We start from the raw sequence: 25,007 nt of genomic DNA, 5'->3' as shown, positions 1-25,007 counted from the left end.
CCCAGGCACGCCGCTCTGCCGGCATTTCCCCCGCCTCCCCACAGGACCAGACTGCCCGGACGCCACCGCCACGGGGGCTCAGAGGGCCGAGCACCACCGCGACTGCCGTGCATCGGGCCGAGACGCTTGCGGTGCAAAGAGCGAGCATTTCAATCCTGGCAGCTGCCCGGGTGGGCTGTGGGTGGCTGGGGGAGCACAGGGTCCCCCTAAATGTGCTCATTTGGAGGCAGCCCCACCACACCTGTGCTATGGCCGGGAAGACGGATCACCCCCGGCCCGAGCTGAGCAGGTCCATATTTAAACTGTCCCCATGCTTTATGGGCTGTACAAGAACTGATGCTCAGGAGACGAGGGGCCATTTGTCAATGTTCTAATGGCAGATCCCTGTTAATGAATAATATCACTGCTGCCTTTGTATAACAGCTCCCTGCAAAGCGGAAGCAGGGCCGGCCGGCCACCGCTGCCCTTTGTCTCCCCGCTGCCGACCCCGGGTGACAGCAGGTGGCCTTTGACTGGCGGGAGCCCTGCGGTCCCCACGCAGCCTGGCACCGCTGCCGCCGGCGTACCTGGCAATCGCAAAGGGGAGTGCGGGGTGCTGTGTCCCCGCAGCGGGCAGTGGGATCCCCATGAGCAGGCATGTCCCCAGGAGGGGACAGCCATCAGGGGCAAGGAGTGACAGCGTTGCCCGGCACGCAGAGCCAGGCTCTCAGGGCCGCTCATCCTGTCCGTGCCGGAGCCCGGAGGGAGCTGCATCTGCTCTGCATCCATCCCCACCATGACATGCCAGGCAAGGTGGGGACATCGGGATGCCCGGCCGCAGCGGTGACAAGGACGTGGCAGAGCACAGAGCTCCCAGCCAGAAGGGAGCCGTGGGGACACCGGGGACAGTCCTGCTGGGTGCTCCCAAATGAACGGCCTCATAACCCTGTGTGCGGGGCGAGGGGCTCCACGTGCCCCGCACAGCCAGCAGGTATATTAGGTGGAGCTGACAGCGACGCACAGAATATTAAGAATAACTTACCTCATTATCTGCAATTACGTTACTGCCACACACCTCATTTCTTCACGAAGAAAAGAAAATTAGTTTTATATTGACTTCATCCCAGTGCCTCCCCTGCCTGCCCTGCCACTGCGTGCCCACACGGGCTCTAAAGAGGGTTTGGACACAATTTAATACTTGTCCCCCTGCTGCTACCTGTTGCTGTCCCTGTCCCGAGGGGACGGGATGCCCATCCCACCCCCGGCACACCAGGGTCAGTGAAGCCTCCAAATCCGTCTCACCCTAGCAGGGATGTGGGAGCAGGGAGGGCCTGTCCCCGGCAGTTCCCAGGTCTGCAGGGAGGTGACACCGCCGGCAGTCCCCAGGAAGCAGCCAGGCAGGCGAGAGCAGCATTCAGCCAGCCATGCCGGGCACCTGCTGCCTCCTGGCCAGGCTGGCCATCGTGGCCACCAAGGGTGATGGGCCACTTCCCCCTGTGCTGGGGACTGGCAGAAGGGCGACCAGATCTGGGTGGCTGGGGACACAGCACCACAAGACACCCAGCTGCCGAGACACCTGCAGCTGCCGGATGGCCTGGCACAGGCGATGCCGCGCAGGGGGACCCCGAGATGGGGGGCACCCCAGCTGGAGGGGACAGACAGCTGGGGCCGAGCTCTCTCACACCATCCCAAACAGCTCCCGGAGCCCACGAGCCCGAAGGGCATCAACATTGCTGGGGCCGAGGGTGGCACAGGGTGCACAGAGCCCTCGGTTTGTCCTCCAGCCTCCGGGACTGTCCCCACACATCCAGCATCCTTGCAGGCCGGCCGCAGCCCTGGGCAAACAAAGCGAGCACCGCCATCGCCCCGCTCCCGGCCACAGCCACGCACCGGCCGGGAGGGAAGGGGAGCGGCGTGTGCGGCAATACAGGGAAAAAAGCCAATTTCATCTTTATTAGATGGAGATTTCTCTTTTAGTAATAAGCACACTTCAAATAATTAGCGTGTTTTACGTAATAATGAAATTATGGAAATGCAGGCCACTTATTCAAACAAGTCACCATTACCATATTTTTAAATATTAGACTTAATTAGAGTTTATCACTTCAGAGAAGTACGAGGAGTGGAGATTTTTTTTCCTTTACAAAAAAAATCCTCATAAAGTGTTTATTAAGAGCGGGTAAGAAGGGGATAATGATCTGTTTGGAAATTAAGGCAATCAAACATTTAATGCTCTGCACTCCTGTAGGCAAAAGCATTCAAATGAGTCAATTATACATCCATTATCCAGGCACGATTAAACAAGGCAGGACGGGGAATTTGTCCTCCGCATCATGCGATTGTCGCGAGGACTTATGTCCACTTAAAGGCAGCTAATAAAACACTAAACTTGGGGAAGAAGAGGAAGGGAGGACTGAGAAAAGGGAAGAAAGGGGAAGAGAGGCGGCGGGTCAGTGGGACCGCGGAGGGGCGAGGGTGGGAGGTGGGTAAGGATGGAGCCGTGGTTGCATCCCAGCCCTTCATAAATCAAAGTAATTAAGTTAACATGAAAATCAACTTCACCATCCCGTTAAATTACAGCATTTGCATATTAGGACTCAAATGAAGTAGGTAGCGGGCAAGGGGGGTGGGAGGGGAGGAGGGAGTGGGGGGGGTCAGGGGAGAAGGATGGGGGGGACACGCACCAAAAAGGGAACCATTTATTACAGTGAATAACTAATTTCAGAATTTATAGCGCTGGATTTTCGTTCCCGTGCCATTTATATTACAGAAGGAAATTAAGGGGCGGGCAGGAGGCTGGCTGGACATCTTTCTGCGTTATTGCTTGTCTGCCATTTGCAAATCATTATTAATTGTGGCCCGTGTCGCTGGTGCAGCAGGGCAGGGTGCCTGGACAGCCAGAGCAGACACACATATCTCTTCATCAGGACCCCAGCCGCTAGCCCTGGAGAGCCAATTACCCCTCCCTGATTGGTATCAGATAAGGAGGGAATTTTTACAAATTAGGGAATAAATAGAATTTCCACACGTGGAGCAGGGAGGGCTTGAGAGGCAGTAATGAAAAACGATACATCACCATCAGCCAGACAACCCTATTCATACGCCGATGCATTACGCTCACTACTCATAATCCCGCCGAGTGACAGACAGCCGCCGAGCCGGCCGAGCCGGAGCGGAGCGCATCCCGACGGCCAGCCCGCTCCGAAGCATGGCCTCCAGCCACCAGCACGCTCGCGGCAGCCCCAGCCCGGGCTCCCCTCCGCCGGCCCCGTGGCGCAGCCTCTGCCGTGGCCTCGCCGGCTGCACGCCGCCTGCTTGGCATCGCTCGGAACAGGACGAGCCTCCAAACTTGGCTCTGAGTTCGGTGGTTAAAGTTGGCATCCGGGCACCCAGCTGCACCCCAGCTCTCACCCGACTCCCACATCCCCATGGATAAAGCACATCTTCCCCAAATTTATCCAACCCAACCCGTGCCCTCAAGACTCCTCCCTCCCTTGGTGGCTCATGGCAGTATCCTGCTATTACAAGATCCCTACCTAATTTCTGGCAAAGATTCGCCTTTTTGTACTATTTGGCCCCAGAATCGGCCCTGTGGCTCTTGGTTCTGCTGCTCAGCCGGCCCTGGGTCCCCCTGCACCAGCGGGGTCCCTGTGTCACCTTGTGAGTGGTGCCAGGGCTCCAGGACAGGGGACGCAGCGCCGGCTCTGACCAGCCACAGGAGCAAAGGATGCGCTCCTGCACGGCTCTGCTCCATTGGGAATAGGCTCGGGTTGGGGCACCTCCACCCCACCGTGAGCCTGCCACCGGGGCAGCCCCAACACCAGCCCTCGCCCAGGGCAGACCCCAGAGCTGCCGGCCGGGCTGTGTCCCCCGAGCCAGGGCATCCACTTTCAGACCCTGGCAGCTCCCTGTGGCTGGGAGTCCTTTGCCGTGGGCTGCAACGGAGCTGGATGGCCCCCGGACACAGCCGGCACCCAGCTAACGGGAGCCTGGCACGTGGCTGGCCTCAGAAAGAGCAAATCCTGGAAGTGTGGGGACTCCGCTGACATTTGGGAGCCCGGTTTGCGCCATACTCCCCAGCGTCGGAGCTGCGCTGCGTAATTAGCTCTCCCTTATGACAAGCACGTCACTAAACAAAATGCTCGGCAGATCAATCTCGCCTGTAAGTCACGCAGCCTTTAATTTATTCAGCATACAATGTCGCTCCACCACTGGCTTCCTGTAATTTATACCGTACACTGTCGTGTATTATTTAACTCGTCCGAGTGTTTTACAGCTCGCCTGAAAGTCGCCGTGCAAAATAAAGTCAGGGCTGGGGCACTGGTGAGGTGCAGGGAGGATGGAAGCTGCCCCCTTGCTCCGGGGCTGGTACGGGACCCCTGGCCTGGCTCGGGGACAAGGTGATGGTGACAAGTTCCTGCAGAAGTTGGTGGCTCAGGGCCCCCCTCTCTGGGGCTCTGTGGGAACGGGAATGGGAAGCGGGTCCCCACGGGAGCCCAGTAAACCCCAGGCTCCAGTGCTGGTGCTTCTTTAGAGGAGGGAGGAGGAAAGGATGGCGGCAGGGGGAGAGGGCAGCGGGACTCCTGCCTGCTGGGGCTGGGGTGCCTGGGGAGACCCAGCTGGCCTTGGGGACGGGACAGGGCAGAGATGCTCTCGGCACCTGCTCCTCCCGGCTGTGCCAGATGCCGGGGGTCCCCAGGCTGGTGCCTGCCCCTCTCTGCAACACGGATGGAGGGTCCCTGCCCACAGGCGCTGCTCGAACCCGGCCAGAGACGCCAGAGCAAAGAGCAGTGAGGGAGACAGCCGGGAGCCCCACGGGGTGGCTCAGCAGATGCAACAGCCTCATCTCCTGGACCGGCCTGCGCAGACTGCAGGGCTGCGGGCAGCTGCCAGAAAGGGACGGGGCAGGCAGAGGAGGCGAGCGAGCAGCAGCACTGCCAGCGTGTCCAGCCCAACCAGCACCAGAGCAAGAGAGAAGCCCAGGGGACGGGTGGGAGATGGGACGGCACTGCAGCCACGCTGCCCAGCCCGCGGCCCGTCACCACCACGGCTCTGCTTTTGCCCTGCCTGCACAGCTGGTACCGTCGCTGCCCCTGGAGCGGGTCCCCAGGGATCCCGGGGGGTGCTGGTGGGAGCAGGGAGCCCTGCCAGGGTGGTGGGGCTTCGTTCCCCGGGCAGGGCGCCGGGGGCTGCCCCATCGCCCCTTCTGCAGGTGCACACCCCAGAGCAGGCAGAGGGTGGGCAGGCAGCGTGGGGTGGGACGGCTGCTTCCTGGCCTCTCCAGCTGGACACACGGCAGCAGCAGCCAGGCCCTGAGAGCAGGAGGGCGGTCCTACCCCAAAATTGGGGTAAGGACTGGGACTAGACTGGGCTGAGACCCGGCTGGTAGCTGGTGCGGCTGCTCCAAGCAGCTCACCTAGAGCTTGTCTTTGGCCGTGCAGCTGGATGGAAACAGTCAGTGATGTAGAGCTGGATATCCTCCGCAGGGAAGGTTAAAACCTCTGTTCAGTGTAAAGTTGCCATATCTAAGCACTTATGATCATGATATTTATGGCTAGTTTATTCCAGGCTGTTAAAGGCAGCAGTAGTTATCCACAGATAAAGGGAATTCGGCTCCCCTGACACCTTTTCTCCCCGCGGCGAAGACATGCCTGGCCGGAGCGGGGTGCTTGTGGTGTAACTCACCCGACGGTCCCTGCCAGAGCCAGCGCCGGGGCCTGGCATGCGGATGCTCAGCATGGCAGGGAGGGTGGCTCTGGTTCTGCTGCGTGGGAGCTGCAGGGACAGACATGGGAGACGCTGTCTCCCTGCCCCTGACTGATGCCACTGGGGGGCCAGGAAGTCCCCAGGCTGCAGGGAGCAATTTGGTCTGCCTTCCCGCCGGTCCCCAGCACCGGTGCAGGTGTCCCTGCCTGCCGTATCCCCTCCGCATGCTGCCACACCTCTGCCATGCCCTGCTCTGACGGAGGGTTTATTTAGGGCAGCAGAAGGCCAAACCGCTCTGAGGTTTTGCAGGGCATTTCGAGCCCTGCAAACCCCCTGCCACTGCCCGGCCGTTGGCACTGCTCCACGTCCAGCTCCTGACACCCACTCCCACCACTGGGATTGGGACCCTAATTAGGGAGAATTTCAAGGGAGAAATGAGACAGTTTATAAAGCCGAGTTTCTCCTGCCTGTGAGTGACACAAGATGTCAGAGAAAGGAAATAAAAGGCAAGGATGCAATTCCAGTGCCGCCGAGAGTGTGTGGCGAGTCCTAATGGAAAGTTCTCCTCCTCTTTAAAGCTTGGTCAGATGGCCTAGTTATTGCTTTAAAAGGACCCAGAATCAAACCGTGGCGCTGCACTCGAAGCCTTCAAATAAAGCGAGCTGTGTTTCTGCAGGTCCAGCGAGGCAGAGGCAGGAGATTACACAGAGAAGGGCAGGTCTCTTTATCTTGGAGGGAGACCTACCTATTTTTAAACATTAGCTCCAAATCAGCAGCTCACCTCTTTGTCTCACACAAACCCTCTCTCGCCTTCTGGAGGAGAGATCAAACGCAAGCCCTGCTGCCATTGTTTCTCTCCCAGCGAGATGGATGCGGGACTGTAATCTTCCCACAAAGCCGCACGCTTCAAAGGCATCAAAAGTGCTTATTAAAAGTCCTAGGAAACTAATTTAATAACATCCCAAAGGGCTGGAAAAATCAGCACCGGCAGCTCAAAATATAACCTGGCAAGGGAGACGGGCCCCCGTTCGACCGCACGCGGGGCCGGGGTGTTTCGGCACGCAGACCTGCCCCGCTCCCCGTGGCGCGCCCGCCCCGGTGCTGCGTGCTCTCTGCTGGGGATGCAGCCGGGCGAGCGGGAGCGCGGGGGACCCTGCCCCAGCGGCACCGACAGCGCAGCTCATGTTGGACTGTGTCCCCACCAAGGGCTTTGCTGGGCCAGTGGCATCCTCGCATGGTGGGGACAGATTCCGTCCGTCTACCCTGGCTCTGCGGCTCAGCTCCCCTTGTTGAGCCAGAGAGCCCTGCACCGTCCCGGAGGCAGGATTTCAGGCTCGCCTCTGAAACATGAAAAGCACTGGGCGGCCTTTGCCGGCCATCTTGGCGGCTGCTGGAGCAGCAGCTTTGTGCAGTGCTCACCCCGACTTGCCGGGCCGGAGGGAGCCGCACGCGAGGCAGAGGCATGCCGGGCCCGTACGCGGTGCAGACAGGGATGTCAGCCAGACCTACGAAGCCACGTCAGAGAGACCTGCGCGCTGTGGGTGAGACAGACCTGCACATCGCCCGCAGGGATGGGCTGTCACATGTGCCTTCCCGCTAACGCATACGCGCAGCAGGCACGTGCTCGCAGCCGCAGCGGCACGAGGGCTGCGCTCCTCCGCATCCCCCAGAGCCGGTCCCTGCTCCCAGCCCACGCCGGGCGACGTGCGGGACCCCGGGGCTGGGTCCCGTCTGAACGGCACAGGCTCCCGCAGAAAGGGGCAGGGGATGGAAATTAACGCTCCAGCCTCCGTCTCATCCTGCCCATTAGCGGGGCTGTTTTACTCCGGATCATTAAATATGTATATCTTATTACACGCCTTGTTACAGTATTGAGCTCTATTGACTGATAATAAATTCCAAGCATCATCCTGGTCATAAATTTATCTGGAGATGATGAAGACTCAATAATCTAGTCATGCAGATAATATGATAGGGCCTTAAAAAAGATCATTACATTATATGTCAAAATTAAAAGTGAAATACACTTTATTAACACTGTTTCCACACTCGGGGCCATTACTTGTTATATCCCCTCCTGCCCTCCCACCCACCCGCACACCGTCCCTCGGGTGAGCCAGGAAGGCGAGACCAGGCGGAGCTGCCACAGCTCAGCCCTGGCAGGAGCCTGGCAGAGGGGTACGGGGGGGTGGCAGGCGGCAGAGATGGTCACGCCAGGACTTTACAGCTTGACCCCAAGGATGCAGGGCTCTGCCCGCTACAGCACCGCTGCCCTGCCCCTCGGGCAATGGCCTCTGAGCATCTCCGGGTGTCTCAACAAGCGCCCGCGCCCGGTGCCACTCGCTGCCTGCAGGCAGCCCTCAGCAGGCCCTGGCTGCGGCCATCAGGATGAAGGGCAGCCTTGTCCCCAGCCTCCAGGAGGAAAAAGTGACCCCCGGCAGCTTCGGGTCTCCCGAGAATGCTGCCCACCCATGGGGGTTAACTCAGCAGCTCCCACCTGACAGCACCTCTCGCTCGGGCTCCAGCAAGCCGCACAGCCAGGACGGGGGTCCCTGCTCGTGCGCGGCCGCACTGCGGCGTGGCACAGACAGCCGGGGAGCAGAAATGGGGACGTGGGTGCAGTGGGTGTCCCCTCCGAGAGGAGGGCTCCCGGCAGGCTCCCGGTGCTCTGCTGCCAGTCTCACCAAGCCAGTCTCACCTCACCTCGACGGGACCATGAGGGCTGGCCAGCTCCCAGCTGCCCTCCCTGGGGACTGGGGCTCGGCCCCCTCCTCCCGCTGGCTCTCCAAAGCCATTCCTCTCCTTTAACGAGAAGGTCACAGCCATTTAAACTCCTCTGATGAGGGCAGGCGGCTCGCGCCCCTCCTGCCTGGTGGGGCCGGCCTGGCCGCGCTCCCGCCTGCGGATCAATGGCAGGCGGCAAGTTTAAAGCAGCCCCCCGGCCCCCCTTCCCTCCCCACCTTCCTCTCCAGACACGCGAGGTGACGAGCGCCGGGGGGGCCCGTGGATCGATGCTGCGACACGGATCGGCTGCCGGGAAAAACCAATCGCGGAGCAGATGGAAACCGACTTCTTCTTGTATCTGCCCGGCTCTCGCCGGGATAGATTGGCTGGAGAAATCCGATGGCGAGAGGAGACAAAGGGGGAGGCGATGGGGAGAAGAGGAAAGGGCTGATAATGCTCCTGCCGTGGCCGCTCTAATCTGTGACAGCCCGAGGATTTGCTGAAAACCATTATCACATTGCTCTCCCTTCTCTTGTCCCTGATAAAACCCCGGCTAATCTGTTTGTTGCAGGTATTGAACGAATGCATTTAGCGAAACAAGGGGTGTGTGTGCGCCTCCCTGCCCGCGGAGCAAATTTTTTTCCCCTGTGCCTCTGGCCTTGCTGGGAGACCAAGGGGGAGCAGCAAAAGCAGGGATGGTTTCAGGAGCTGGGACCAGGCACCGTGCTGTGGGTGCAGGCTCTGCCCCACCGCGCCATACTGTGGGCAGAGGTGCCCATGCCTGGCATAGGGGAAACATCTCCGCCGACCGCCCTTTGCGAGTTTTAGGGAGCTTTTCTCTGAGCACCGCATTTCATCTTCATAATACAACTCGCAGAGGGCAGCGAGCGAAGCCCTGGGGCCGACGGGCAATCGACGGTGCCGTGGCACATCCCAGCCAGGACCGCCGCCGCAGCCCACCGTGCACCCAGGCACACTCCCACGGGGCCGAGCAGCTGGGATGGGGGACGCGGGGGGTCTGCGCTGTGGGAACGGCTCTCGGGCCCCCCGTCCGCTGGAGCCCGGCTCGGCTCATACCTGCCTGTCCTGGTGCTGACCTCGGCCCTCCCCTTGCGAGAGGCTCTTTCTCCGGGGAGGAGAGATAATTCAGTGGCTGTGAAAGCCCAGACCCAGGGCTCCTGCAGCCGCCTGTTACAAACAGTTCTAGTGGAACATTAATTATAGTAATTTAGCCGTGGAACACTAACTGCAGCCAGTGCAATAGCATTCAGTACATTAGTGGCTATAACCCACTCCTTAAAAAAGACATTTGGCTACTGACAGCTGATAAAATGAGTTGTGAAGCATAACCAAAGGGGAAAAAAAAAAAAAATCAGAAGCACGCTGGGAGCAAGCTGTGGGGCAGCCGGGTGGGGGGCAGCACCCCACAGGGTGCCGGGGGGCACTGGGGGTGCAGGCAGAGGGGCAGGAGGCGGCGGGGGGCCGCAGCAGGCACCCCTCCTGCCCGCCACGTGGCACACAGGCCGGCGGGCTCCCCGTGCCGCAGGCAGGGCTCGGCAAGGTGGGGGGCGCGGGGCCGCGTCTCAGCAGTATGTCAAACAGAAGGACATTTCCTTCTATCTCCCAGCTGCCGCCCCAGGGCACAATCCACCTACATTCAATCTTTACTCCACTACACATGTTTCCTTTCCAGCCTCGGATTATTTTTTATCATCAAATTACCGTGGTGATAAGATGGAGTAGATGTGATAGCGAGCAGAGCGCCCGCCCTCCCCTCTCCCTCCATTCCCCAGCATCCCTCCTCCGTCCGCCACCCCCAGCCTCCTGGCTCTGAGCAGGCGGGGGGTTAGCCAAATGTCAGGGGGTGAGGAGAGACCCCCCGCTGGCAACCCCCCAGCAGCTGGATTCGCTGGCTGGGACCAAACCACGGCTGGTGCCGAGTGCCTGGGCACAGGCAGGCAGCAGCTGCTGCACAGCTCGGGTGCCCACCAAGCTGCCTGGGAAAACTTGCGGGGTGCCCTGCCGTGGCATGGGACCCTGCCAGCAGCTGCGCCGCAGCAGAGCCAGAGCCGAGCATCCGCTCCCCGCTGCAGCACCCTGGCTCCTCCACCGCACCCGATGCTCCAGCCTGGCACCGGAGGTGTGACAGCCCGGTGACACCGGCGAGGCGGCAGGGACATGGGGAGCCCCGGCGCAGGGGTGGCCGGGAAAAGCACGGCTGTGCCGTTACAAGCCCGAGCAGCGCCGCGAGGCCCTGCTGTGATGAATCCTCCCCATCTCCTTGTTTACTCCAGTCTGCAACAAATGAGTCCCTGCCCGTCCGGGGATAGCTCATCCGGAGGAATGCTCTTTCAGGCCTCTCCCTCTAATCCCTATTAATTTAAATAATGCTCGGCCACTCTTCTCAAACTATTTATTATTTATCAGGTTTGTTTATTTGTAGCTAACAGGTAGCGCTCAGCATGCGTCCCCGGCACAGGGACAGGGGCCGTTCATCACACTGGCTCCCCCGCCATCCACCATCCGTCAATTACTCCTGCTTCCTTTAATTAGTAATGAGGACTAATATCTCTGCCTGGGATGGTGGCTGGAGCGGAACTTCCCTCCGGTGGCATCCAAGCAGCACAAGGGAGGGAATGAAAAATAAATACCTGCACCAGGCTGCTGCTGCTGCTGCTCCCGGACAAGCAGGGGTCTCGCCAGCCCCCATGCACCCCTTTCCCGGGGGGGGGGGGGGGGGGGGGGGGGGGGGGCTGGTCCCCGGCAGCTCCCTAAGTGTCCCCTGTACACCAGAGGCTCCTACCCAGCAGGGCAGGGGAGGTGATGCCAGGCAGGTCCTGATCCACGGGCGTCCTTTCCCGCACGGCAGGGCCATCCCAAACCACGGGAGATCCCCTGCCGAGCCCCAGCTGCTGAGCTCCGCACGGGTATCGGCAAGGGGAAGCCTAAATTAAATGCCCATTAGAGCCTCTGGCCTCGCCTGGCAGTCCTGGGGAGCTCTGTATCAGAACATGCCATCCAGAGGCAGCCTAATAGCAAAGGCAGCACATGATATAAATGGAGCCCCTTTGATTTATTGACTGGGAGAAGTTTTTACACGATAGCCCATTAAGACGGACGGCTCTGTTTACAGCCAGGCCATCTAGCTATAGGGACCCTGAACTGGATGGTGTGTTTTGCTATTGCTCTTCAGGCAGACATCTCATTAAGGGGAACAGCATATGGAGCTCTCTGGATCTATACTTCACGAGTCCTGAGGGAGGCTTTTACCATTTTTAATAAGTGGGCAAGGTTAGCAAACCTGCAACGCGGTGACCTCCCCTCCCCGTGCGATGGATGTCCCTGAAACACACAGAGCTGGACTCACCGGGTGTGTGTGGGACTCCATAAATCACCTCCCTGCTGCCGGCCAGGGAAACCGGCCGGGGAGGACGGGAAGGGGGATCCGGACTAGGCAACACCACATTCCAAAATGCAGCGGTGGCGCGTGGCCCAGCCGAATGTGCCAGGGGCAAGCAGCTTGGCGGGGAGCGGTGCGGAGCATACCCTGCCCATCGCGCTGGCAGGGTGACGGGCAGCACGCGGAAGACACAGCCGGCAAAGGTGCTTTAAGGAGAGCGCGTTAACACGATAGCCGCAGCGCAGGAAACGAAACCCCCAGCTGGCTGTCGAGCGGGGATTATTCCATATTCAGTAACATGGCTGTTTAGGAGAACAAGTAATCTCTGGCAAAGACCTCCGGCTCTTCTCCGATCTGATAAAACCCTGCAGCCTACAGGCAAGCTGGCCCCTGCGGGGGCTGCCAGAGCTGGATGCCATAGGCTGCGGCTGCCGGGGCTGGAGGGCAGGAGGACAAGCGGGGAGGCAGGCACGTGGGGCAAGCCGCTGAGAGATGGGGTGGACATGCTGCAAACAGCTTGCCTGGGACACCTTTCCAAAGCAAAAGCGCTTGTGCAAGATTTGGGTGCCCCTGCTCAGTCACCGCTCACACCCACCGGTACAGAAGCACAAGGCCTCAAGGCAGCGGGTAACACGTGCTTATGGGCAGAGCTCCCACCATGTCTTCCTGGCCCGGGTACGTGGCTGTGCACCCACCCGCTCCCCAACAACAGCAATCTGGCTCTTGCCCACCAGCCAGCCCTTAAATCCCTGTTTTTCACTCCTGCGGTACCAGCTAAGCACTATAACTATCACTAGTCATTGGCATTTAACTTACACATCTAAAATTCACAGCATGGAAAAACCTGCCAGAAAAGCAGGAGACTGAGAAGATGATTGTTTCCTTTCGAGAAGTCTGCCTGGCTCTGGCTGGGAAAGAGGAAGGCAGAGAAAGACAGACGGACAGACACGGTGGCATATTTGGGTCTCTTTCCAGCAATTCTCTCACAAACAGCCTGAGCATCTTTGAAATGAAATTTTGTAGGCGATTAGCTCACAATGTGAACTTAATTGCTTTTGGTATTTAAAAAACCCCATTAAATTAAATGGCCGAGATATTGAGGCTTAAGCAATGGCTGCTTCCAATGCACAGTAACTACCAGCCTCATTACTGGGATGCCAATTCCAGTGGCGGAAGGCGCAGACCCATGCGACGTGACCGGTGCGGTTCTAACACTCCCTCCCAGCTCACAGCCCGTGGGTGAGAGGATCATCAACAGCGGTGAGAGGATGGCTCAGAGCAAGGCTGGCAAGGCGCAGCAGCCCAGCAGCGTGCTGAGCTCCTGGTTCCCCAAAGCACCCTTGCTGGACCAGACAAGCCAGACCTAGGGGTCTGGAAGCCAAGGGAGTATCGGGCGCCTTTGGCTTGATGAGAGGAGCAGCCGGAGTGGGACAGTCCCACACTGCAGGACACCTGGGTCCTGCTCCGCCAGGACATTGGGGTGACCTCCACCGAGCCGCTGTGGTCCGTGTTCCTTGGGGATCCTGCGGTGCTCACGCTGCCCGCACTCAGAGAGCGGCGGGTGCACAGCTCCTGTGAGCGACTGTTAAGTGACGTGAGCTCGGCTGGTACCGCTTTTCCCTGGGGACACCCCCAAAGCTGGCACCTTGCACCTCTTTATGCCAGCACCGCGCAAAGGAGCTCTCCTCCGCCACAGAGCTGGCAGCACCGCCCCGCTTTGCATTTAGTGCCGTAATACAATAGAGCGGCCAGTGGTAGTGCTTTCACCTTACTTTACTTGTTTGTTTAAATTATTTACACTTCTCAGATGCAAGATTGCTCTCCAAAAGGAGCATCCTTTTGGCTGCTGCAGCTTTAAAATGACTTGCATCCATCACTCAATCGCTTTCAGGTCAAACACACGCTCCTGACTTAATGACCACATTTCCGCAGCAACAAATCTGTCACTGCTGTTTGTTTAAAGCCAACAATCTGTAGGAGCACTGTGTGCAAGGATTGAATTAACTCAGCATCTGAATGACTGCGGTGCCAGATCATTCAAATTGCACCTTTCCTAAGATCTTCCAGCAATGTTAATTAATGTTCCTTGGGTGATGTGTAACATGCTGCAGTGCACAGGGCTGCCGGAGAGAGCAAAGCCCGATCCTTGTGGGCCTGGGGCCACAGGAGCCGGGTTCCCAACTGCCCCGGCCCCAGGAACACATGGCAGGGGGGTGCCTGTTGGCAAAAAAGAGGGGCTGTTGGCTCCCCCTTGCTCTGACATGACCTACCCTGGTTTTCCCCGAAGTTTAGCAATTCAGCTGAGATACTCCATGCTGGATGTCCGACTCATGTTGAATTTTTTCCCCAGGAAATTCCAGCCCGAACCATTAATACATTGCCATCAACAAGAATGAAAAATATGTCGCTATTTCCCTTAAATTCCAGCTACTTCTTATTGCGGGGTTTTTTTGTGTGTGCTCAGATGTTTTGGAACAAAGCCTTGAAGCCTGCCGGGAAGGTGATTTTGGGGCCAGGGAAAATTTTGGATTTCCCATCGGAATCTTGGCAACTTTGGGCAAAGCCAGCCCTGCCGGCAGCCCAGGGCGGCCACACGTGCGCTGTCGCCCATCCCCAGGCTGGCCCCCTGCTCCCAGCTGCTGCGACCCCCCTGGCACCCGCTCCAGGCACCTGCGCAGGGAGCGGGGACCCGGCTCTCTGGGCGCTCGATGACTTCCCCAGGAAGCGTGAGGGAGGAAACTGCTTCATTGAAACACTTGCGCCAAGAAGACCTGGAGTCGGAGGGCAGGTGAAGCAGGAGGAAACGGTGACGGGGGAGTTAGTGGGGCTGGTGGCAGGGGGAGCTGAAGTGATAGCAGAGAAACAGGGGAAGGAACTGGGACAAGGAAATGAGGACAAAGAGCTGGGACAGGGATGGGGAGGGAGACTGACCCTGGCAAGAAGTGCAGAGAAAGAAGGAGGGAGTGGGATTCAACCCAACCCCAAACCACCTAGGTCTCCTGCCACCATCCACAGCCTCCAGCTACTCCAGCCCTTGCCCACCAGCAAGTCTTTGGCCCAATGTCCTCATCCCAGGCCCCTGGCCACGGTCCCTGTTGGTCCGGGGCATTCACATCTCCATGGAGCAGAACCAAGGTCCACTGGAGGGTCCTAACCTGGAGAGCTAGAGCCCTCCCCCAGCCTCCCCTCAGCTCGCTGCAGTTAATTGGGGCACCGTTCTAATCTCTACCTGCCATTGATTTCAATTCAGCTCCAATTTTCTTCTTTGACCTTCTCTCCTCTAGACCCTGCTCGCAAACAGAACACAAATCCTCAAACATCCCCTTAGTTTTACCCTGTGATATTCCAGCATGCCCCAGTCTCAGGCTGGGGAAGGCGACAAGCGATGCCTATTTGAGCCTACACACTCACATGCATACCCTATGCACAGGGACGGACACATCGCAGCCCGCACAGACACCCTCCCGGGGCACGCTCACCCCGGCTCCAGCATGGAGAGGGAAGTAGTGATGCTCTGACACCATCCAAACCGCCACAAGAGAAAAGCATGACAATGGGACTTCCAGATCGTTTCCTCCCGGAGAGCTGCCTTTTTTCTAGCAGCCTCTGGGTCCAAGGGGGCATGTGGGAGCGCTCCTGACCGTGCCTGGGTCTCAGCTGCCAGGTTTGCATCCAGAACCCATACCGCTGGAGGGACTTTCTTCTGCCCACCTGAAAACTGGTCCCTCCATGCCAAGCCCCAGCCCTCTGTGGGCTGGGATGCTCCAAAGGCGAGTGGAAGGAGATGAGCTAGCCATGAGCTAGGACCATGGATCAGGCACAGGGACTGGGAGTGTCTGCCCCCAGCCCCTTGACGCCCCAGTGCTCTGTGCTGTGATCTGGGAGCCAGCCACTGGGACGCAGTTACAATCAGGTTGCAGCGTGCCGGTGCAGACAAGCAGGGGAGGAAAGGGTCCTAGACAGCGCCTGGGAGATGTCCCTTGGAGAGAGACACTGCCAGCACCGCTGGGAAGAGGGGAGGAGCTGTCAGGGGGGTATGGCATGGGAAAGGCATCATCCCTTAATGCCCAGCCCTTCCTGGCACCCCAAAATGGGTGGGGAGCCTCCGCCAAGGCTCCTTTCTCAAGAAAGCCTGGATGCCAGAATTTCAGCCCTTCCAGGGCCCTTCTTTTCCTGGCAGCAATTCACTATGTAAAGAGGCTGGATATTTATAATTATGCTCAAAGTGGCCACTTTGAAAATCTATATGTCTCTAGGCTCCCTGTACATCATAATGTCAAGTCTGTGAATGGAGGCATCCGTCAGAGGCCTCACATCACAGACCTTGGAGCTGTGATAAACACTCGGGAAATGCTTGCTGAAGCCTGTGTCCCACTGCTGCCTTCTGGGTAAGAGGCTTGGTCTTTGGGGGGGTGCCCCCATGGGGACCCCTCCAGGAGAGATGCCACCGGGTGCTCATGAGTCGCTGGTCAGAGATGGGAATGGGAGCAGGGTCTGGGTACCTCTAGCCAGAGCCTTCTCTGCTGACCCTTGCTGTCCCCCAGGAAGGGGGAATTTCCCCTAGGAAGGGGGGTTTTCCTCCAGGTGGGACCATCCAAGCCACCACCCTGTTTCCACGCTGTGGTCACACTGTCTGCAAAAAGGCAGCTTCCACCTCTTGGTATCTGGGAAAGCCCGGTGCTGGGAAGGGCGGTGAGCTACAGGGACAGGACACACCCTTCAAATGCCAGCTCCAGTCTCGGTCATCATGTTCCCCATTCCCTGGCCTCATCAACCCCAGGATGTCCTGAGCCTGACTGAGAAAGACTAGGTCAGTGACAGAGGGGAGGTCTCAGCCCCTATTCCTAGCAGGGAAACTGATGCAGGGAGATGAAGTCTCTTCTCCGGTACAGCAAACATCAGAGCTGACCCCGAAGCCACGCTCCAGCCTGCTGCCCCACCGCGTTTTGGGGGAGTCCCAGTGTGCGGACACAAAGCCCCTGCTTTGCGTCACCTCTTTGAGAAGTGGGGCAGGCATCCTGCCAGCGATATGCCCACGGGAGACCAGGAACGCTGCTCTCTGCCGACAGCGTGGCGAGAGGACACGCAGGCTGTGCTAACGCTTTGCCCAGGCTGTTCTTAAAAATTTATTACTCTGTTGCAACATGAAAAATAAGACAGAGAAGTAATCATTAGTATAACTATAACTCCCCGTGCAATAGTCCCACTTGTAAATTGAGATTTATGATTGCAGCTGCCGATATTTTAGAGGCCGGTGCAGGCAGCGGTGGCAGTACAGCCCAGCTACACGCTGCCCCGCCGCAGTTACAGTTTATCACAATCTGCAGAGATTATTGCAATGAATAATACACAACAGGCTGGCAGTGAAGAACTATTCCCGATCAAACGCTTCTGTAAACAACTGAATAAATAATATCGCTCAGCCCCTCTTTAGAGCCCTCGGAGGCCCAGGGAAATCTCTCATTACTCAGCAGGAGAGGCAGTGGGGGGCTCCGAGATGCCACAAGGGAGGGACACAGTGACTCTGGGCAGGCAATGGACATCCCGGGCACTGGCACTTCCCATGCAGACAGCTCACCCTGCCATTTTTTGGCAGAAAAAGAGGCCGAGACACTAGGAAGACCTGCTCATGGTCCTGCAGCTCTGTGTGCAGGGCTGTCACTGCTAGGAACAACCTGTTTGGACAGACAGACAGATGCAAGCCCAGCCAGACAGGTATTGCTGTTCCCTCTTCTGCTTGGCAAGGCTTTTGCTCGCTCCTGATATTACCAGAGCCCTGCAGGTGAGTTGGCAGCAGGTAAAGAGCAGGTTCGGGGGCAGCCTGGCCTGCGGGCAGCTGGCCCCCGTCCACGGCAGGGATGGGGCGACTGGGGCCGAGCCCACCCTGACACTCCCTGAAATGTCAGTAAGTAATGCAACATGATCAGGGTTGTGCGCCAGCAGCTGTAGAAATGGCATTTCTCACACAGCTGGGAAGGATAAAGTTCAGCTCCATGACGCCCTGGGTTCCCCCGCTGCAGCGAGCTCCGGTTTGGCCGCTGTGCCGTGCTGCCACGGGCATCAGGTCTGCAGAGACCCCTGCCCAGAGCGTGAGCAGGGGGGATTTGCCCCTTCCCCAGCAACCATCACGCAGAGGTGCTTTATTTACTCTCCAAACACCTATGCTCAAAATACAGTGAGTGGAGGAGGGACCCAAAAGATGCTAAGGGAGGGTTATAAGTCTCCTTGGGCTATAAACCAACCCTGCAGTGGCTCTCTGGCATTTCAGAGCCCTTGCACCAAGCCTTCCATGGGGAGGGTGCCCATGTGCCTCTGCCCAGACACCTGCAGGCAGGGAGCATCCCCCCTGCTCCAGGACCAGCTCCCAGGGTTGTTCCCTGCTCTCCCCAGGCTCTCCCCACAGCTGGGTCCTGGGGAAGGGCGAGAGAAGCAAAGCAGGAAAGTTTGCGTCCCTGCGTCGGCTGCTGTACAGCATCTGTATGTGTGCAGGAATCGTCTCCAATTAATCCCTCCTCAGCTTGGCCCGCCCGCTTCATTACCTCCCCTTGATGAGAACCATCAGTGGGGCCTGTATGATTTTGCTAATTAGCCTCACTTCGTTTATCATTTCCATTTTCTCCCAGAGACGCTCGGCTTGCTGGGCGACAGCTTCATCTCCCGCTGAAACAATGCGGCCCCTTCTGTGCCTGTCTCACTTAGCGCTGTCACCGCAGCCATTATGAAATTGGGGTTTCATTTACACACTAATTAAACATTACAGCTTGTTCACAATTACAACATGGGGATGAGGAGGTAACTAATTACTTAAGAAATGAGCTAACATTTATCTCCGATTCCTCCCCCCCCAGCCCACCGCCCTCCTCTCCAATCAAGATTAGAAATTGTTGTTCGACGGCAGCAGCCCAGCGGGCCCCTGCCCGCCGCCACGCATGTCACGTCCCCTTCGGGGGGCCGTACCGAGACCCTGGCCTGGGGACAATCCATCAACCCCTAATTGCAGCTGGGATGACGGGGGGGGGGGTGGGGGGTGGCTGTGGCGGCGGCACATGGCGCTGTGCCAAACGGGGCTGCATGGGGATGAGCCGTGATGCCAGGGATGCATCCATCCCGGCCAGCCCTGCCCGCTGACGCGGCGTCCCTGGGGCAGCCCGGCCGTGGTGGCAGCAGGGACTGAGGTGCTCCCTGGGCATCACGGCCCCCGACACCTACCGGGCTCTGGTCCGTCAGGTTAACGCCTGGCTCTGCACAGAGGCTGGGGACACCAGCACGCCCTCCACAGCCCTGCTGATGGGCAACTCATCCTGAAAAGACATTTTCTTCAGGGAGGAATTAACATTTTAAACTGAGAACCATTAGGGTAAATAAAGCAGGCTGTCACTCGGATCAAATGGCAACACCAAGGGTGGGCTTGGGACACAAATGTGACTGGGGAGATGAGCCCTGGGGAGCAGGCAAGGAGAGGAAGCGGCAGGCGCCCTTTTGTTCATCCCTCAGGGTGGGGTGGCTGGCACGGGCAGGCTGGCACCCCACATTTGCCCTAGCAGGGCTGGGTGCCGCTGCCGAGCGAGCGACAGCCTCCTTGCACGGGCAGCACGGGGCTGCCGTCGCAGGCGAGCCGTCCTCGCCTTGCTGCAGCGTGGGCAGCCGGCGGGGGGTGCAGGCAGCGGATGGAGGGTGCAGGCAGGCTGCACCCAGAGCTACAGAGGGGTTAGAGGACAGGGTCGTGGAGAAAGGTGATGGAGACCCAGACTGTCCTGGGAGGGATGAGAGACAGCAGCGGGGCAGCACGGCTGCATGGCTAGTGGGAGAGGCTGGAGAGGCCGGGGAGCCTGGACACTCCTGCAGGCTCTGGGAAAAGGCAGTGCCACTGCAGGGCTTTTGAAACACAAGAGACTCCCCCATAAACAGCCCTAAGCACTGGAAATGCTCTCAGAAAAAATACCTAGTTCAGCACCAGGCAATTAAGGTTCTTTTGCAACTCTTAACCCGCGATTTTGAGACAAAGAATTTGGCCTTGGCATAATTTGAACTGCTAATTGCTTTCCTGATCCGCAGTCAGAGAACTGAGCTGAAGCCCGGGCACACAAAAATCACCTTCCCCGCCTGGGAGAAAAATTCAGAGCTGCTCTCTGGGGGGAAGGGGATGCTCTCTTCTTCCCTCCGACCGGCTTAAAAAATAATGATCAGGAAACAGTTAAGCAAAAGGGGGGTGAACTGATGGTTAAAAAAACTCACACCACTTTATAATAATAGTAACAACTCATTCCCATAGTTTTTATCCTTCCTGTCTTTAGCCCACAAAAAAAAAAAAAAAAAAAAAAGAGAAAAAAAAAAAAGAAACCCTGAGCTAAACTACTGACACTGGCTGGGAGCTTAGAACTGCCGCATCAAACAGAGCCCTTGAATCTCCTGAACATAATTGTGCTGCCCTCTAACCTCAACCTTCAATCAGTGCAGTGTAACTATCTCATTTTAGCCTACAGGACACACCCCTCTGCTAACTAGCAGCCATATTCTTCTCATTAGGAGACTGCTCTGGATGGGAGCGTGGAGGCAAAGCCGTTGTCTCTCTTTTTCTCTCCCTCTCTGCCTCTCTTGGTTGTTATATATGCACTTCTGGAGGGGGAGAGCACTGGCAGAGGGCTTTGTGGGTGCTGGAGGTGGCCCAGCTGCCAAGCTCTGAGTCCCCTGGCATGCAAATAAAGCCAAATCGCTGGTTCTTGGTTGGAAACACACAGGACGGGAGAGGGGACCCGGCCCTGGTACCTGTGGCTCCGGCTGGCTGGCCCCGGGGAGCTGCAGCTAATGGCTGGAGTGGGATTCCCAGCAAGATGCTGCTGCCGTGCCCTCCGCAGAGCAAGGGGCCGGGGGTCCTGCCCGCCGTGGGCTCACCCCACACGCAGAGCCTCCGGGGACGGGTCCCGAGGCAGCACTGCTGGGGCACGGGTCCCCTGCCCGCCGGGGCCAGGCTGAGAGGCGGCGGCGGGCAGCGAGACACGCGTGCCCGAGGAAGCACAGGCAACCAGCAGCTCCAGCACCGTGCCTGCTGCCGAGGGGCCGGCAGGAAAGCAAGGGGCAACGCAGGGCCGGGGGCAGCAGGAAGGTCCGCACAGAGACAGTCCCACCGGCCAGGCGGTCGCTCCCCCTGCATGTTACAGGCCTACCTGTAATTAACAGTGAGGCTAACTACAGCAGGAAAACTTAGCCAGGGCTGCTGGGTGCTCTCCATCATGGCGGGGGGTTTGCATCATGTCACTGGGTAGGATTTTTTCTACGGTTAAAGACCAGCTCGGCGCCGTGGGGAGACAAGGCAGGACACTCCTGTAGCCCAGCCGGCACAGCAGCCCAGCCCCGCTGATCCCGCTGCACCTCTGGGCCACCACCTGGCCAAAAACTGATAGGAGCTCCTGAGCCCCTGCTTCATGCCACCCCCTCAGAGACCTCTGAGCGCGCAGAGCAGCCTTGTCACACCGCAGCACTGGACACGGCACCTCAGTCCCAGCAGCGTGGACTGGCGGGACTGCCCTTAGCGGTGACCATGACCCCTCTCCTCCTGCCTCCCCTCCAGCTCCTGCACACCAGCGGCACCCAGTTCGGAGCCCAGGCTAGGGGGAGCTGCTTGGGCTCCCGCTGGGTTTGAGGAACCCAACTTCCAAGCTGGAGCAGGATTCTCTTAGGACTTTCGGGGACAGAGGGAAACACTGCCGTCCCAGCGCGCACCTGCTGCAGGGCTTTGCTGCAGGACTGGGAACAAGCCGGAGCATGGGCGCTTAATGGCACAGCTGGGATCAGCCCGTATAGTGGCGGCTGCGGCTTTGGGAAGAACCTCACCCTATGGAGGATAAAGAGGAGAGCAGATCCCCTCCGATCCCGCTGCACACCCACAAAGCGAGCGAGGCCATGCTGGGAAAGGGCAGTGGTTTGGCTGGCGCAGCTCTTCCCTCCTGCCAGAGCCCTTTGCCCTAGGATTTCAACATGTTAGCAACTCGGGAGCTAACTGATTCGTGTAAGGACAGGGGAAAGCACAGCACCGGACAGAGTTTTGATGCCTCTGTGCCCATCTTCCCCACCCAGCAGCATCTTCCCCATCCAGACCTTGTCCCCAGATCCTCTGCTGCATTATGCCGGCTATTAACACACTCCAAGTTTGTTATCTTAAACAGGCCACTCAGGACATGGGGCAGCGATCCTTACACCAATTAATGCGATCCTTTGATTTCAGGGGAGAATGAAGAGCGGACTGTCAGCGCAGCGGCGAGGCAGGAGTTACGGGTCAGAGCCTAACAGCACAGGGGTGCCCCTTAGCTCTTAACGAGAGGCGGGGGCCGGCGGGCAGCTGCCAGACCTGGCTTCTGTCAGAGCCCTTCTCCGCAGCCTCAGCCCTGGCCCAGCGCCGCTTCCCGGGCACCGGGGAGAGCAAAGGAAAGTAGCGCTTAACAGGGGTCCGGATGCCAAAAGAGCCTCTGCCGCCCTGTGCCTGGGTTGGGGCTGCCAGGAGGAGGAGAGCAGTGGTTGTGCCACGTCCCAGCGCTCATCGCGGCAGAGCGGACGCACGGTACGCGGGGAGCTCCCGTCTGCCGCGGCAGGGACAGCCACGGCCGTGCTCGGCCTGAGGCCCCCAGGCACCCCCGGGTGCCAGGGGCAGCGTCACCCTGCAGCCAAAAACTTTCCTCTCTTTCTTTCTTTGCTTGGCCATTTTTTAAAGCAGAAGTTGTCTCTTAGCGAAGTCTTTCGGGGGAGGAGGAGAGAGAGTAGGAAGCCAAAGAGAATCGTCTTGCTAGTCAAAGCCTTTAACAACTATTTTTAATATCAGGCAGAGGAGCAGGATTTTGAAATGAAACAGCCGGTGCCTCTTTGATGGGTGAGCTACAGATCTTGAAACAAGGTCCATTCCCTCCTCCTTCACTAACTAACAGCCATATTTCTCTCATTAAAGACAATCTGGCCGTATTTTCAAACTTCTTAACAAGGCGATCACCGTAATTTGAGATTTCTATTATCCATGCTCCTATTACAGCAGTCTTTTAAGCAGCTAGCTTTTTTTTTTTTTTGCTTTCTTTCCCCGACTTTGTCTCTCCCCTCGAACTGCCATCAGTGGTAATGACGTGCAGGAAACAAGAGCACCAAGAACCATCTTTTTTTTCTTTTTTTTCCCCTTCTTTTTGGTACTAGGTTGTGTGGGGGTAGCAATAAGGAATAAAAAAAAAAGCGAAATGAAGTTTGGTTATCTCTTATCTGGAGTTTGGTTTTTAATCCGCCCAGGAGCGCAAATGAAGCCAATGCAGTACCTTATCTCCCCCGTCGATCACGGATCCCCCCTCCCCAAAGACCCCTAGCTTGCTCCCCTTCCCAAAGGCGCCCGGCCACGGCCCCCTCCCTGCCCCATTAGTCCTTCGCTGGGCTCTGCCAGATGGATGCAATTTGCATAGTATCACCGGCGGAGGCTGGCAGATCAACCGGGGTCAGGCTCTGACATCTCCAGCACAGTCTATCTCCAAGTGCTAATTTGGACTGCATTGATCTCTCTTTCTGATTTCTTTGTCATTTACGTCTGCAACGGTTTGACAGGAGATACAGAGACAGACAAGGGGGGAAAAGAGGGGGGGGGGGGGGGGGAGAAGAGGAGAGAAACAAAGATTGTAGTTACAGATGTCTTTAAGGGAAAAAACCAGATTAATCCAAGGACTCCTCTGAGGGTCGCAGCTTTGAAACATCCTAATTATCCTATTCTTATGAATTCCTGTACAGACTTAGAGGGGGGTCTTGTCAGGGAACTCAGGGGAATGGAAACTTGTTAAATTGCGCTGGAGTCTCTCCGGCTGCCTGCTACCCCTTCCCCTCCTGCACCTCGCAATCGTTTCTCATTAGGTGCAGCGGGGCAGCTTTAAACCTGGCGTCCCTTGCTGACACAGCCTTCACTCCATACCTCTGCCGCCACTCTTCGTTAAAGGCAGATCTTCGGTCGAACTTGGGCAGGAGTCTCTCCTCCTCGCAGAGGGGGACCGCGGTGCTCACAGCCACCAGCCCCGTGCTGCCCAGGGAGGCCAGAGCCGGGACAACGACATGGATGCCTGACCACTGGAGACGAGGGCTAACCCGAGAGGGACAGCAGCATCATCACGATCCCCCGGGGTGCAGGTGCAGAAGGGCAGGTTTGGGGACGCATTGCTGTTGCAGGACAGCATGATGTTAAAAGACACCTTCCATCGGAGTCCGGCGCAGAGTAGGGCAGGCAGTCCGTGCCCTTAATTGAGATATTTATATTCATTAACAGGAAACTCTTCCCCTCCTCACAGGTAAGGGAAGATGCGCTACCATTTAGCCTTGTCTGGGACACATTGCAGAGACACCAAGGCACCAAAAGAATCCATGAGGAAATCAAAATGTCACTTGGTGTTTTACGTTGCTACTTTCTACAGAAAAAGCTCTCTAGAAAGTTAATGATCTTCCAAGGCCTCCCACCTAACATGTGTCTTACTGGGTCGGAGGACGCATCACGGTGCATGGGAAGTGCTGCTTGTTACAGGGGCTGGAGAACAAGTGCTAGCAAACATGTTTTACCCACCCAGCACAACAGGGGACAGGGCTTGGTCAGCGCAAGGGTTGTTCCAGCAGTGGCAGGGGGGGATATTTTGCAAGGCTCAGCAACAGGACTGGACAAATAGCCAACAGCGGGATGGATCCGAGGCAGTGCAAGGGTCTCTCTAGTACGGATCAGTTCAAGTCTGCACGCTCCTGGGTTTGGGACTGGCTGGTTGGTAAGACAGAGGACGCATTATACAAACCATCAGCCTCTACCAGTGCTCCCAGTATGCCAACACCACTTTAGAGTGATACGAAAAACATATTTAGGAGGTTTCTCATCTGTCACTGGGGAAGGGAATTGGGCCAGGTGTTGGGCTGCAGATCACAACTGGCTTGGGAGGGAGGGAGGGAGGGAGAGAGGGGAGGACAGCAGATCTCTTCTTGCCAAGGGAGACAGTCCCCACCGCTGCTGGGATGAGTCTGGGGAAAGCCTAAAACCAGAAGCCAAAGGAAGTGGGGTACAGCAGTAGTCATGCAAAAGAGCAGCTCCAGGATGACAGCAGCACTGTCCTGCTGGGGGTCAGCCAGGTCTGGGGCTTGAGACGGACCTGCCCCGATCTGCAGCTGGGCCTCCCAGGCATCACGGCATGGCAAACAGCAGATAATCCAGAAA

At 57.9% G+C, this 25,007-nt stretch overlaps 1 protein-coding gene across 4 annotated transcripts in view; it reads right to left on the bottom strand.

Annotated features, from left to right (window-relative positions):
• The window catches only part of ERI3 (ERI1 exoribonuclease family member 3), a 134,124-nt gene that overhangs the window by 4,447 nt on the left and 104,670 nt on the right, over positions 1–25,007 (bottom strand). Inside the window, exon 7 of one of the 4 annotated variants that reach the window (XM_075710750.1) lies at positions 23,298–23,360. The exons of the other annotated variants lie outside the window; for them this stretch is intronic. Within the exon in view, the coding sequence (XP_075566865.1) occupies positions 23,311–23,360 (50 nt within the window). The 3' untranslated portion in view covers positions 23,298–23,310. Of the gene's footprint in view, positions 1–23,297; positions 23,361–25,007 lie in introns of those variants that run through there. 4 annotated transcript variants of the gene reach the window in all.

The sequence above is a fragment of the Pelecanus crispus genome, chromosome 5, assembly GCF_030463565.1.
Source record: "Pelecanus crispus isolate bPelCri1 chromosome 5, bPelCri1.pri, whole genome shotgun sequence".
NCBI classification, from domain to species: Eukaryota; Metazoa; Chordata; class Aves; order Pelecaniformes; family Pelecanidae; genus Pelecanus; species Pelecanus crispus.
Note: the sequence above shows the minus strand (reverse complement) of the source record. Positions and strands in the feature narration are given on the sequence as shown.